The following is a 16,248-nucleotide window of genomic DNA, read 5'->3' on the forward strand; positions in this document are numbered from 1 at the left end:
GCAATAGATAAATTTACAAAAAAAGTTTCAGAACATAACTAAATACTGAAAATAAAGAGTATTACATCAAATTTAACTGAGAATATTTGAATTCACTATACATTCTAAAACTACTAAAATAAAAACTTTGCAACTAACCAAACTCCTATAGGTACTGAATTAAAATGACAACAGTAAAGGTTGCTCTAAAACATTAAAGAAAAAAAACTAGATCGATTTGTTCAATATTACTATGTAAAGTTGATCTTAAAATATGCATTTTAAAAAAAGCTTGTTAATTAACCAAAGACCCAAGTTTGCTTAAAGATTAAATAATATCACCAATACCTCTCGACGTCGAGAAGCCCAACAAGTTTGTTTAATCTTCCATACCACAGCAGCCACAAGTAACAAGGATAAAAAACAACTGGAAAATAAATACAAATAAATTTGATACCAACATATTTGAAATATGTACTGAGATTTTAAAAGCACATGGAAGACTAAAAACTACACAGATGTAATCATTCTGTCTCAGTAAATAATTTGAATAGAACACATTTATAGTTTTTATAATATTTTCTCAACTAAAATCAAAGTTTACAGTTACAAAAAACTATATTTCTTGATACACAGTATGGTTTATTTCTGAGATTTCCTGTCAGAAAGAATATAAATTTATAATTTCATTAGTCTTGTGAAGCAACTAAAATCTATTTAAAATGCTGTTATGAGTCCTAAAACATGGCAATTTTATAAACTGTTCATTCTTTTTTTTTTTTTTTTTTTGACAAGCAGAGTGGATAGTGAGAGAGAGACAGAGAGAAAGGTCTTCCTTTGCCGTTGGTTCACCCTCCAATGGCCGCTGCGGCCAGCACATCGCGCTGATCCAAAGCCATGAGCCAGGTGCTTTTCCTGGTCTCCCACACGGGTGCAGGGCCCAAGGACTTGGGCCATCCTCCACTGCCTTCCGGGGCATAGCAGAGAGCTGGCCTGGAAGAGGGGCAACCGGGATAGAATCCGGTGCCCCAACCGGGACTAGAACCTGGTGTGCCAGCGCCGCAAGGTGGAGGATTAGCCTGTTAAGCTACGGCGCCGGCCCATTTGTTATTAATAAATATTTGTTATGAGCATCTTCCAATGGTTCCCAACCAAAACTGATTTTTGCCTTCTGCTCCGAGGGGTAATTTGTCAACATCTACAGACAATTTTGATTGTTGTGACTAGGAGTCGAGTGTAACTCACCCCAAGTGGGCAAGGCCAGGGATGCTGCTGAACATCCTACAATGGACAGAACACTGCCAAATACAAAGACTTACCACTCCAAAAAGTCAATATTACTGAAGTTGAGAACCCAATATATACTAGTGTTTCAGAAAAAAAAAAAAGGAAACAATTCAGTTAAATATGGCCTAATATTTTAAGTATCATAGGCAATATGGTATGGTAATACATAGTATTTTGTTAGCACCAATTTGAGACTGACAAATCTCACAATAACAGACTTAAGTAAATCTGATTAATCAGTCCCAACTTTATATCACTGTTTATTTTATCTCCTATTGTGCTATAGCCATAGATTATGCTATGAGGAGACCTGAAGATGAGTAGACCGCACACTATACAAATTTACTGGTCATTAGCCATTACAAAGAAAATCTCTGGTTTTCATCCTTAATCGATAACACAATATATGTCAATTGATTCACTACTATGCAGTGGCAATTTTTGATACTTTCCATTTTTTTAAAAAGTAAGTCCTCAAAAGTTTTTTCCATTACCTCTGCCTCACTTGAATCAGAAGACCTTAAACTTCAGTGATAATTATTCTAACATTTATGCATTGAGTGTTGAGTACATTTCAGATGCTGTACTAGAAATTTCACATTGATGATTGAATTTGTTTTATAAAAATGCTTCCAGATAAAATATGTACTCTCATTTTCAAAAAAAAAGGGGCTGGCGCTGGGGCATAGCAGGTAACACCATGGCCCGCAGTGCCAGTATCCCCTATGGGTGCTGGTTCTAGTCCTGGCTGCTCCACTTCTGATCCAGCTCTCTGCTATGCCCTAGGAAAGCAGTAGAAGATGGCCCAAGTCCTTGGGCCCCTGCACCTGCGTGGGAGACCTGGAGGAAGTGGCACAGCTCCAGCTATTGCAGCCATCTGGGGCGTGAACCAGCAGACAGAAGACCTCTCTCTCTCTCTCTCTCTCTCTCTCTCTCTCTCTCTCTGCTTCTCTGTAACTCTGCCTTTCCAATAAATAAATAAATCTTAAAAAAAAATATGGATTTGGGGAATTGGTTTGTTCTCTGGAAGGCCAAGAGGCCACTACCAATGTTGGTAGGCAGAGCACAGACAGTTCGTGATAAGAGGCTTAAAGTGCTAAAGATTTCACCAGTGGTGACCAGAGAAAATGTCCTTAAGGAGCAGACACTTTAGTGGGTGCAGTGATTTAAGCATTCAAATGATGGGAGAAAATACTTTCAGAATAGTGGAGTTAGCTGATTACTGTTACTGATACCTGCACAGGAATAGTGAGAGACTGATGGCCATCAAGAAGCAGCACTGGCTAAGTACAAGACCCCAAGGTCTGTTTTCTAGCTTTCTGGGAAGCCCTGAAATATGGGACAGGAATATGTAGATGGGTGTTTCTAATGATGTTGCTTCCACAGCTCCCTTCGCCTGTAATAACTACACTCCTGCCATGCAAAAACACACTGAACTCTCGTCCCTCTGAGGCAACAGGTGTAAATATCAAACCTACCACTACTTCATCTGCTAGTGACCAGACTGATAAGAAGGATTAAATCCCAGGCTAACCCATGTGGGTTTTATAAGAGAACAGACTGCAAACTTGACACAACAGCGAGAATTAGCTGTGATATACTGAGTGGGTAGGACACATGGGATTATGACTACATTTGGATTTTGGTGATATTTGATCAAGGGAGAAGAAACATAAGACTGGATAAATAAAACAATATTTTGATGCATAATTTCAATACCTTAAGAGATGTAATATCCTATTGAGGACTCAAGGAGATTGGGCAAACTTGCTGGAATGACTCTCAGAAGCCAGGAAAAAGCACTGGTCAAAACAAAATGAATGGGGCCGGCACCATGGCTCACTTGGTTAATCCTCCACTTGCGGTGCTGGCATCCCACATGGGCTCCGGGTTCTAGTCCCGGTTGCTCCTCTTCCAGTCCAGCTCTCTGCTGTGGCCCAGGAAGGCAGTGGAGGATGGCCCAAGTGCTTGGGTGCCCGCACCCACTTGGGAAACCAGGAAGAAGGACCTAGCTCCTGGCTTTGGATTGGTGTAGCTCTGTCTGACACGGCCACTTGGGGGGTGAACCAACGGAAGGAAGACCTTTCTCTCTCTCTCTCTCTCTCTCTCACTGTCTAACTCTATCTGTCAAATAAATTTTAAAAAAATGAACTAGTAACACTTGAAATGCCCTCAGAGAGGAAAGGAACATAAAGCTGAAGAGGGGAATATGCTGGAATGGATATATTGTATAAGGCCAGAAGAACTACTAGATGCTTATATTCCATGGGAGGGTCCAAGGTACACACCATTCGACAATCCCATTAAGAATACAGAATCATAAAGACACTTAGTGTTGGCCCTCTTCTGGTTCCAGAGCTGAAAAATAGGAGGGGAAAGGCAGTCAGAGAACTGCCATGAAATGATGCGGGCCCAAGTAATAGAGACCAGGTGTCAGCGCTTCCCTGCCAAAACCAGGAGCCACAATTACCATTACCTTGGTAAAAAGGCTAGAGAAGTTGCCAGGAGTGTTGGACCAAAAAGAGTTACTGAGGATGATTAATAAGGCACTGTGTCCTATTTAACATTTGGTTTTATTTTAAGTATGAACAGAGGAATAAGAGGCTAAGGTTGTTGTCTCAGTAGAAAGTTCTTCTGCTCAGTTCCCAGACTTGAGCTATTTTCAAATCCAGCTCCCATTGCCTAAATAAGTGGCCGTGTCTACAGAAGAAAGGACTCAAAATATCTTCAAAAGTGTATAAAATGATCAATAAAGTGATTTATACCATATACTTCAAGATATACAGTTAGGGGCTGGTGCTGTGGCGTAACAGGTAAAGCCGCCGCCTGCCTGCAGTGCCAGCATCCCATATGGTCACTGGTTTGTGTCCTGGCTGCTCTACTTCCGATCCAGCTCTCTGCTATGGCCTGGGAAAACATTAGAAGATGTCCCAAGTCCTTGGGCCCCTGCACCCACGTGGGAGACCCGGAAGAAGCTCCTTGCTCCTGGTTTCATATTGGCGCAGCTCCAGCCATTGTGGCCATCTGGGGAGTGAAGCCATAGATGGAAGACCTCTCTTTCTCTCTCTGCCTCTCCTTCTCTCTGTGTGTAACTCTACTTTCAAGTAAATAAATAGATTACAAAAAAATATACAGTTATACATGGGGATACTCACTGAGCAAGGTCAATGAAAAGACATTGTGAGTACTACTGAAAACAAGGATAGAAGGGACAAAAAGAGGTGACACAGATTCCCCAACATTCAAATGTTGTTGTGGCTCCTTATTAGAATTGGGACACTGGGGGTAGGGGGCACAGAAAACAAATCCTGGCTAATTTCTGGGTTATAGTGGGCTAACTGCTTCTACGGACCCATCCACTAGTGATTTCCCCTGGCTTTGGATATTTAACTTTACTTGACATCTAAGGAAGCTGAAGTCACCCCCACACTGTATCCCTGGCCTATAGTGTAAGAGCAATTATAGTGGAAAAAAACAAGTGGCAATGTCTGAAACTGCCCCCACTAGTCAAGATAGTAAATATGCTCAGTGCTTTAGTGACCATTAATGCCACCAAGATGAAAGGTGGTTGTCTCTACCATACTTCCATACCATTATTCCTGTTAAACAAATAATTCAGAAATTTCAGATTTAGCCATATTTACTTATCCATTTTACACAACAGAAAAGTATTTGTTGAAAAAAATAATTCCTTTCAGTTCTCTAATCATTTACTATGTTAGAATGTTGTAATACTGTTACAATACACACAGACACTGCCACCAAAACTCTTTAATTTTATATATGAAAGAACTGAAATTTACAGAAGCTAGATTATCTACTTAGGCAGACTAGATGTATAGTGATTTCTGAATATTGGATAAATTATATTTAACACCAGAACTATGTACAATATAGAGGTTTAAAAAAAAAAAAAACCTGCCAGAGGTTGAGAATGGTCCCCTTAGAACTATGGCCAAAATGAAAAACTCACACATTCACTTCTGCTGCTCAAGTAACTGGTTGGAAATGGGGATGACAGCAATAATGGCCTGACTGGTGTGTCTCTAAATGCTAACCTGTTTAAAACTCTTTAAAATTTAGAACTGGCCTTATAAAATAATTAGTAAACTTCAAAATATTCTGTCCATTTTTTTCTTAATAATGAGGTGATTTTAAAATGATCTAATTTACATTTCAGTACTAGGAGGAATTTAAATGACAAAAAAACCATCAAATATATTTTATCTCACCCACTGACTAGAATATTTTATTTTACTTTGTCCATGATGACAACCTAATAAATAAGATCATCTCCAAGACATGGTACATATTAACACCAATTTTATTTTACATAATACAAGAACTATTGAATTTAAATATGCACACAAATTCAAAAGTTAAAACCCCAAACATTTAATTATTTACATATATATGCAGCTTTGTGAATTTTTACACATAACCAAAATTACAGTACATTTTCATCCACATTATTGTGCATCAAAATATTTTAATGAATTAAGTAGTGCTCAATTATAATTTCTAGTCCTTTCTAAAAACCTATTGTGACCTTGTTAATAGCCTAAAAATTCATTTATATTAAGAAGCATAGTCATAAAAGATTAAATGTATTTAAGATGCCTCCTCAAATTTCATTTTGTAAAGGACACATTTAAAGTATGAGTGCTCTTTCTATACCCATTTGTGATAAGTATGCTTATAGCACTAAATTCTAGAAAGCATAATTTTTAAGGGACATAGACAAACATGATTGTTTTCAAAGCTAAGTGACCAACATAGCAAGGTTCTGACAAGAGAAATGAATAAATGAACAGGAAATATGCAAATTGGAGAAAGAAGTTTAAAAAATGTAAAGGGCTGTAAATGCAGATGAGAGTTTAAATTTGTTATATATGGGTCCATATGGATGAATTAGAGGAGATATTAAAGAGAGACAGATTTCAGATCAATTATAAAGAACAATTAGTTATCTGATGATAGAAAATGCTATCTCAGGAGATGGCGAATTTCCTGTCATTAAAGGCATTCAGGCATCAGCCTGATGGGGGTTCGGCAAATTATGTCCACAGGCTGAATTCGGCCCACCAGATGTTTTTATAATAAAGTTTTATTGGAATATAGCCACTCTAATTTGTTTCCATATTGGCAATGGATGCTTTAACACTACAGCAGCAGAGTTGCATAGATGCAACAGGGACTCATGGCCCACAAATCTAGAAATAATTACTACCTAGTCCTAAAAGAAGACTTTTTCAGATCCCTGTGGAGAAAGTATTAGACTTAGGTATACTGTGGGTATCAGCACAAGACAACCAATAAATTAATGATTACTTGTTGCCTAGGAGAGTGCCTGACAAACCATGTGTGTCACAGGTTGAATTCTGCAGGTTCTTTACTGGATAAGTCAGCCTAGCCAAGTTGGTAAGCAGTGGTCAAAATCTGCAGTGCACTGTTTTCAAAGTTGCATGCCATGATGTAGGGCTATGTCAGCCAGGAGAAGGAGTCCCATTTGTGTCATTTGCACAAAAGCAGCCAAGAAACCAGCACAAATCCATAGTAACAACAACAATAACAAAAAGTTCAGAGGTTCTAAGATTCTGCAAAAGATATTCTTTTACTGAAACTCAAATTCTTCTCCTGCCTGTCCTAGAATTTATTTACATCCCATGGAAATAAAAATAAGTTGTTCCCTGAAGGAGAGTTTTTGTGTTTTGACAAATTATTTAAACTCTACCCTCTCTTTCAGAAAAACATATTAGAAATTAGCATATTAAAAACTCTGAAGAGTTATGTAAGTTACAATAAAAGAGCCCTATTTAACTTTAGTATACCCAGCATTTTCCAAGTTGTTTAATTATGGAACCTTTGCTTTATGAACCTACAATTAATGTCTCACATAAGTAGTGTTCTAGGGATTGATGCCCTCTATTCAAAGCTGTAATAGTACTTCCAGATTACAAGCTTCATGAGAGAAAATACATACTTTTTCTCATTTATTACAGACTTTGGCATGCTGCTAAGCACATATGATAATTAGCTAAGAAATAATTGAACTGATTTAATTCTAGTAGAAGTAGATATTATTAATCCATGTGGTGCACGTACTGTTAATTAACAAAAATAGGCTTTAATTATTTAGGTGAGAGAGGGAGAGTTACCTCTTTCCACAGAATCTATTAGCTATTAATTTATAGAACAATAAAATAATCACACATTGGGCTAGTGTTATGGCAGAGCAGGTAAAGGTGCCTCCTGGGATGCCAGCATCCCATGAGGGCATGGATTCGTATCCTCGCTGCTCCACTCGTGATCTAGCTCCCTGCTAATGCTTGGGTATTTGGGCCCCTGACACTGACATGGGAGACCTAGAAGAAGCTCCAGGCTCTTGGCGTCGCCCTTCCTCAACCCTGACTGTTGTTACCAAGTGTTGATGAACCAGCAGATGGAAGCTCTCTCTTTCTATGACTCTGCCTCTCTCTCTGTTACTCTGATTTTTAAATAAATCAATCTTAAAAAAAAAAAAAACCACAAAATCATTAAAGTTAAAAAAAAAACTCATACAAGTATATTTCAAATACGTTCCTGGCACTCTTAGTATATATTGAAGCATATAAAACTATTCAAGACATATTATATAGTTTAAGGTTAAGTGATTAATAAATTTCATTGATTGACAAAACATATATCAGAATATAGGTTTAGCATGGTCAAAATCAGTAAAAGGAAATTACCTGAAGAAGGTCACAAAAAACTGCACCAGATCCATGATGGTATTGTGTTGTGAGAACGCAATCTGAAAAATCAAAATGAAAGTTTGAAACTCAGCAAGTTCTTCTCCAAAAACTGTGATATTTCATGGCATTTGTAAGAACACTATTTCTAAATCATCAAGACATTTGGGATCATCCTATTATAAATCAAATCTATGTTAGCATTAAAACTTCATATAGAATATCTAATGTATTTAACTAATGATGATATTCACATATGCTAACATAAAATAATTTTTAAAAATCATTATGAAATTACTTCAAGAATATATGAATTACTTCAAGAATATAGGCAAAAAGTTTCACATGAAATGTTAGGATAGATTAAATGTTCCTACCTATCAAATGCAAATTAGTTTCTTCATTTAGTAATGATCTCATTTCCAATTAATACAATTGATAATTGATAATAACTTGTCAATGAAAAAATAAATTTGAATTCTATTACAAAAACTGGGGGGATGGGGTTTGTTTTTCCTATACATCCATGTCTATGTACACACAGAAATATTGTGTTAGAAACCATCTGAAGAATAAAAGATGTCAAATCTTAAAATATCACATTCATAAAAAATAAATTTTACTAATAAGCTAAAGTTGTTTTCCATTTACATTAACATTTATACATACCATACATTTTCTTGAGGTAGTATTATATAATATCATATTAGGCAATGTCACGTTGCCTCTGAATAGAGAATAAATGATTTTGAAATACAACTTTGCACTCATTAACAGTGTGTCTTTTGGAAAAGTACATGGTCTACTTGATGCTCAGTTTTCCCATACGTAAATGGTAATATTAAAATTACCCACTTCATAATATTAGAGAGAAAATTAATTGAATTCATAGGAATTTAATGTTTACAATAATATCTGCAGTAATAGCTATTATATAATAGACATTATTAAACCTTTCATCATTTAAATGAGACGGTCAATAAATGTGAATTTCTCCACTAGCTGAAATTAAACCATTAGGTTTGGAAATCCTATGTATAGTATTTTATAAACAGCTTTCAAAAACATATCATAGGATTTCCACTTCTATTCAAAATGTTTCAATTGACACTAGGCTAATCCTCCGCCTTGCGGCGCCGGCATACCGGGTTCTAGTCCCGGTCAGGGCGCCGGATTCTTGCCCCTCTTCCAGGCCAGCTCTCTGCTATGGCCAGGGAGTGCAGTGGAGGATGGCCCAAGTGCTTGGGCCCTGCACCCCATGGGAGACCAGGATAAGCACCTGGCTTCTGCCATCGGATCAGCGCGGTGCGCAGGCCGCAGCGTGCCAACCGCAGCGGCCATTGCAGGGTGAACCAACGGCAAAGGAAGACCTTTCTTTCTCTCTGTCTCTCTCTCTCTCGCTGTCCACTCTGCCTGTCAAAATAAAATAAAATAAAATAAAAATGTTTCAATTGAAACATTTTGAAATCCTATGAATAAATTTTCTGTGTTAAAGAACTATAGAAGGGGACAAAATATTTAAAACAACCATTTTTGACACTGTACAAATGGCAGAGGAGGACTATTATTCTTGAGTGAAGAAAAACAAAGGAGAAAAGATCTACAACTGTCCCAGATTTCAATGCAAAGAAGAACACTAAGGAATCTAAATGAACTACAAAATAAAAAAAAAAAATCAATTTATCTTATAGAATATAAAAAATATAGTCTGTTGAGAAGACAGTTAATTCTTTGGTATATACATACAGTTTAAATATAGTAACATTCATTTCCAACAAGCTTCTAAGCATTTGAAGATTTATAAAGCAATTATATGAAGACTAAAGAAAGCTAATTGCTACACAAGATTGGATATAATCAAAATTATCTTACAAATTCAAAGAAAATGTATTTCTTAATGTGAAAAAAGGGAGACTGTCCATAAGAATGTTGTAGAAATAGAAGTTGACAAAGAAAATTGTCAACAATAACTTAAATCCATGATAGAATTCTGTATACAGCAGCTAAGAACTAATTGATTTTGTTTAAAAGGATAATTATTTGGAGGCCAAAACTGTGGTACAGTGGGTTAACACAGTGATTGCAAAGCTAGCATTCCACATGTGCACCAATTTGAATCCCAGCTGCTCTACTTCTCATCCAACTCTTTGCTAACACATCTGGGAAGGCAGCAATGGTTGGTCCACATGCTTGGGCCACTGCACTACGTGGGAGATCCAGATAGAGTTCATGGCATCTGGCTTTGTTGTGGTCATTTGGGAAGTGAACTACAGTAGATAAAAGATTATCTATCTATCTATCTATCTAATTTATCTTCGTATCTGTATCACCTTCTCTCCTCCTGTAACTCTACCTTTTAAATGAGTAAATCTTTTTTTTAAAAAAAAGAAAGGATAATTATTTTGAAATAATAAAGAAAATTGGTTTTATTAAGGTAAATTGGCATATGAAGTTAACGTTAGACACTGCTGAGAAATATACAAATGAAAAAGAGGGGGGGAAAGAATTTGGACAAAGACTTAAATAAATTGCCAAAACATTGAAAAGCGAACAAGGGAAATAACAAATGAAGTGCAAATAGAGCATAAAACTCAAACAATAAGATATAGTATATAAGATATTTTACTACATGTGAACAGACTGAATCCCCATTGAAAGAGATTTTCAGAGTAGATTAAAAGGCATAATTCAGTTTTATGTTTATAATGGAAAACATATTTAGGACAGTGACACATTTTTGCCAAAACAAAGTATTATAAAATGTCATAAGGGACTTTAAAAATAACTACAACAAAAATATAGAGGCTAATATTAATAACAAAGTAGAATTTAAAGTCAAAATCTGGTCAAAAAAACACAGGCACAAAATGATGTAACAATAATAAACTTTATGCACCAAAAGCACAGGCCAAATAAGTAAAAACACAAAGTCTGGACACACAAGAAGAATCTGAGGATAAAAAAAATTATGGGAAATAATCACTAAAATGCTCATCTTTCAGAACTTATCAGATAACAAATTAATTTATTCAGTAATTTAAATAATGAAAGAATATTCAAAGAAATACTGGGTAGGCAAGCCCTGTTCCAGATGACACCATCATAAATATAATAAAGTCCCTATTCTTTTGCAACTGTCTTTCTAATATCAGGGGACAGAAAATAACCAAGTAAGCTCAATGAATATCATAATTTTCAACAGTGGTAAGTGTTCCAAAAAAAAGATAAGTGATACGATGAAGAAGAAGGATGTGTATTTAATTAGATTAGGGGAACTGGTCTCACTAACGAGGTAATTTATGAGCTGACAAATAACTAGCTTAAAATTATACAAATACCTGTTGAAGAAATTTCCCAGGTTAAACAGGACACTTGAGTGAGAAGTTTGAATAACTAATGGGAAGTTACAAGAACTGGAGAGCATAAGACAAGATAGTTGAAAATAAATCTAGATGAGCAAACAGGAATTAAGTCTACCAGGTCCTTACCAATGACAAAAATTCTGGAATATTTGATAAAGGTAATGGAAGGTTTTGAACTATGAATGGCATGATTTGTTAAGAAAAATCCATTCTAGCTGCTGGGTGAAAGAAGGATATATGGTAAGGAAAAGCAAGAAAATAAGAGAGGAGGACATTAGATTTTTCTAGGCATGAAGTGATGGTAGTCTGCACAAGAGTAGTAGCCAGGAAAGCAATGTAAGAAGATGGAAACATAATTCAGAATTAGAGAGGGAAGATATGCTAAACGGTTGGGTATGACAGGTAAATGAAAGAATAATCAAGGTTGCCTGTGTGAGTTTGCTATGAAAAACATGGTAGATGATATTTCTATGAGGGTACTTTAAAAATTTAATGGAATAAAATGTAAGTTTATTTAGGCACAAAAGAATTGGAATCCATGCATGGTTTTAATAAAATTTTAACTTTGTCAATTTCTAAGAATTTCTTTCATATTGTGAATTAGATCAGACTATAATATTTTAGTCTAAATTTGTAGGCATTGCTGGAAACATTACTTTTTTTTGAAGATTTTATTTTTATTGGAGAGGTAGAGTTATAGAAAGAGAGAGGGAGAGACAGAGAGCAAGGTTTTCCATCCACTGGTTCACGTTCCAAATGGCACCAACAGCTGTAGTTGGGCTGATCTGAAGTCAGGAGCCAGGAGTTTCCGCCAGATCTCCCACACAGGTGCAGGGGCTCACTGCACTCTGGTCACCTACTACTTTCCTAGGCCATAGCAGAGAATTGGATCAAAAGAGAAGCACCTAACTCACATATGGGATGCATGAGCCGCAAGCAGATGCTTAGCCTACTATGCCACAGTGCCAGCCCTGAAACATTACTTTTTAACAAGTGAAAAAAATTGAATTTCTATAAATGAATGATTATTTGATACTTAACATTTTAAAAATACTAACATAAATAAAAAAATCAATAAAAGCATGCTAAATTTATAGTTCCCCTTAGATATCATCTCTCCAGGAGAGCAATATTTCTTTTTTTTAAGTTTTATTTTTATTGATTTGAAAGGCAGATTGGGAGATGGAGTGGGCAGACAGAGAAGCTCCACTCCTTGGTTCACTCCCCCAAAAGGCCACAACAGCCAGGTCTGGTCCAGGCCAAAGCCAAGTACCAGAAACTCCATCCTGGTTTCCCATATGAGTGACAAGGACCCAAGTACTCGAGCCAATACCTGCTGCCTTCCAGGGTGTGCATGACAGGAAACTAGATAAGAAGTGGGAGGCAGCACTCAAAGCAGATACTCTCAATGCCACAAATATGGAATGTTTCTACTGTAACATTATAATTAACAAGTTAGAAAGATTTTTACTAGCTGATATAATGGCTAGTCTATGACCTTTTACATTTGGATTCTTTGATCTTTCCCATGAAAATTTTGACATGTTTAAACATATCACTCTGAAAATTGTTTTTAAAACTTCAGCCAGTATAAACACAACTTTGAAATTCGCTCCTCTGTAATGACTTTATTCAAATTATCCAGTGAGTATCCAAAGAAAGATAATCAAAACCAAAAAACCAAAAAACAGAATTCCACGATATATTCATTTCCTCTATCTGTTGAAATAGCCACTCAAGTAATTGATAAAACTATGTGCTATAAACTAGCTAAAGATATAAGTGGTAATACATTTGGTTCACAGTTAAATACAAATTAATACTACAAGCATATCCAAAATCTAAAACTTACATTTAATATATGCTAAATTTTCATGAATGAATAACAATGTCCAATATTTCAAAATTTCTGACTCTATGAAAAAACTTAGATTAAATGCATTTGGATGAAGTACATTGATAGTTTGATATTTAAGACAAAATGTCAGAATTTGTAAAGAGAAAAAAGTTCTTATTTTATGAAGCACAAATTGATACATTTATGCAAAATGTCAACTTCCCATACACAATAAACTCAGATAATATTTGAGATGCTTAAAAATGAAAATACAACATAAGGAGATTGCCTAAACTACCAAGTTAATCTAACAAACTGAAAGTATTAAAGAATTTCTTTCAAACCAACAGAAGTTAGTCAACTAATCATACCTGAAACTTAATTAGGCTCTATTTCAAGAAAACAACTTGAAATCTCAATATGTTATATTTTTATTTATTCTTTCTAAAAGAGAAAAAAAGAAAAGGAACTAAATTAGCTACTACTAGCTAAGATCAAGTATGATCATTTATTCTAAATAAATAAAATTTCTATGGTTATTAGCACACTATTTATTGACATAAATATGTAAAATCCATGATAAAATAATACTTCAAAAATCTAAGTTTTGGTGCCGGTGCTGTGGCTCACTTGGTTAATCCTCCACCTGCGGTGCCAGCATCTATATGGGCGCCGGGTTCTAGTCCCAGTTGCTCCTCTTCCAGTAAAGCTCTCTGCTGTGGCCCGGGAGGGCAGTGGGGGATGGCCCAAGTGCTTGGGCACCTGCACCCGCATGGGAGACCAGGAAGAAGCACCTGGCTCCTGGCTTCGGACTGGCGCAGCACCGGCCGTGGCGACCATTTGGGGAGTGAACCAATAGAAGGAAGACCTTTCTCTCTGTCTCTCTCTCTCTCACTAACTCTATCTGTCAAATAAATAAATTTAAAAAATCAAAGTTTTAACAGAAAATTGATGGTTTTTAAAAGACAGAATAAAACATTTTTCTAGATTAAAACATGAGGAATAAACATTCCAATAACTCTCCACCATCTATTCTTATTATAAATCTTTAATGTTTGTATGTACAGATTTAATTGTTTGAATTCTTTCTAGAAGAAATAAAAGCCTTAATGATAGCACCCTAACCACCCTAACTGCCCTCCTGGTTTAATTCACAAACAGAACCGGTCGCCCTGCATTCATTCTCAGAACACTCTAGCTGTTGTTCACCAGCTAACACAATACTCTAACCCTGAAAGATTTCTGTAATCCCTCTCCTAGCACTCCTTTGTTCCTTGGCTTAAATTTTCTCAGTGTTTCTTCATCACTTTTAGTTTGGAGTCCATCCCCCTTAACCCAGCATATAACAATCTTCAAAAACTGGATCTTGCCTCTTTCTCTACATTGACACTACAACTGATCAGATAATCCTACGACAGTTTCCAAATGTTTGACATAAATTGTCAAACCTCTGTATCTCCTTTGATACCAATCATTCTCTCCTGCCTTTACATGCTCCTCTCCTAGATACCTTTTTTTTTTTCTTGGTATGGCAATGAGTATTTTTCTCATCAATTCTCATATTAATGTGATATAAATACAAAGAGAACAGATTGGATGTAGTTCATAGAGACAATTCTGAGGATATAATAATGCTTTCTCCCTCCTACTTCTACCATTCTCTCTCTCTTTTTTTTTTTTTGGATGGCATCATTTATTTTATTTTTTAACTTTTATTTAATAAATTTAAATTTCCAAAGTACAACTTTTGAATTATAGCAGCTTTTTCCCCCTATAACCTCCCACCCACCTGCAACCATCCCATCTTCCACCCCCTCTCCCATCCTATTCACATCAAGATTCATTTTCAATTATCTTTATACACAGAAAAAGATCAATTTAGTATATATTAAGTAAAGATTTCAACAGTTTGCACCCACACAGAAACACAAAGGATAAAGTACTATTTGAGTACTAGTTATACCATTAATTCACATAGTACAACACATTAAGGACAGAGATCCTACATGGGGAGTAAGTGCACAGTGACTCCTACTGTTGATTTAACAATTGACACTCTTATTTATGACGTCAGTAATAACCCGAGGCTCTTGTCATGAGCTGCCAAGGCTATAGAAGCCTCTTGAGTTGGCCAACTCCTATCATATTTAGACAAGGCTATAGTCAAAGTGGAAGTTCTTTCCTCTCTTCAGAGAAAGAGAAAGGGACCTCCTTCTTTGATGGCCTGTTCTTTCCGCTGGGATCTCACTCAAAGAGATCTTTCATTTAGGGTGTTTTTTTTTTTTTTTTTTTTTTTTTTTGCCAGAATGTCTTGGCTTTCCATGCCTAAAATACTCTCATGGGCTCTTCAGCCAGATCTGAATGCCTTAAGGGCTGATTCTGAGGCCGGAGTGCTATTTAGGACATCTGCCATTCTATGAGTCTGCTGTGTATCCCACTTCCCATGTTGGATTGTTCTCTCCTTTTTAATTCTATCAGTTTGTATTAGCAGACACTAGTCTTGTTTATGGGATCCCTTTGACTCTTAATCCTATCATTATGATCAGTTATAAACTGAAACTGATCACCTGGACTAGTGAGATGGCATTGGTACATGCCACCTTGATGGGATTGAATTGGAATCCCCTGGCACATTTCTAACTCTCCCATTAGGGGTAGTCCGATTGAGCATGTGCTGAACTGTACATCCCCTCCCTCTCTTTCTGAGTATTGTTTAACTAAGATTCACATCCCATCAGTTATGGATCCTGTCTAATTGGTAGTCTTCATCTTCCTCCTATTTTCTCTACTACATACTTCTAACAAAAGAGTTAACACATATAAAGTGTTAACTCTTTCTCAGGTATAATTGTGCCAAGTGCTTTACACACATTATTTTATTGACATTCAGAATAATCTCATAAAGTAATATCAAAGCTATTTTATACATGGAGAAACAAAGTCTTAGAAGGTTACACAGGCAATAAGCAATGGAGCTAAAGTGGAAACAAGCACATTCTGACTAGTCCTTAACTTCTACACTTTCCCAACTCCAATTAATCATAACAGATTG

At 36.2% G+C, this 16,248-nt stretch overlaps 1 protein-coding gene across 2 annotated transcripts in view; it reads right to left on the reverse strand.

Moving 5' to 3' along the window:
* The window catches only part of ATRNL1 (attractin like 1), a 792,651-nt gene that overhangs the window by 407,206 nt on the left and 369,197 nt on the right, over positions 1-16,248 (reverse strand). For both annotated transcript variants that reach the window (XM_062214395.1, XM_062214397.1), the window contains exons 25-26: positions 7,998-8,059; positions 328-406 (exon numbers count right to left, since the gene is read on the reverse strand). In XM_062214395.1, coding sequence (XP_062070379.1) covers positions 328-406; positions 7,998-8,059 — 141 coding nt within the window. The remainder of the gene's footprint in view (positions 1-327; positions 407-7,997; positions 8,060-16,248) is intronic.

Source organism: Lepus europaeus, chromosome 17, assembly GCF_033115175.1.
Source record: "Lepus europaeus isolate LE1 chromosome 17, mLepTim1.pri, whole genome shotgun sequence".
Taxonomy (NCBI): domain Eukaryota; kingdom Metazoa; phylum Chordata; class Mammalia; order Lagomorpha; family Leporidae; genus Lepus; species Lepus europaeus.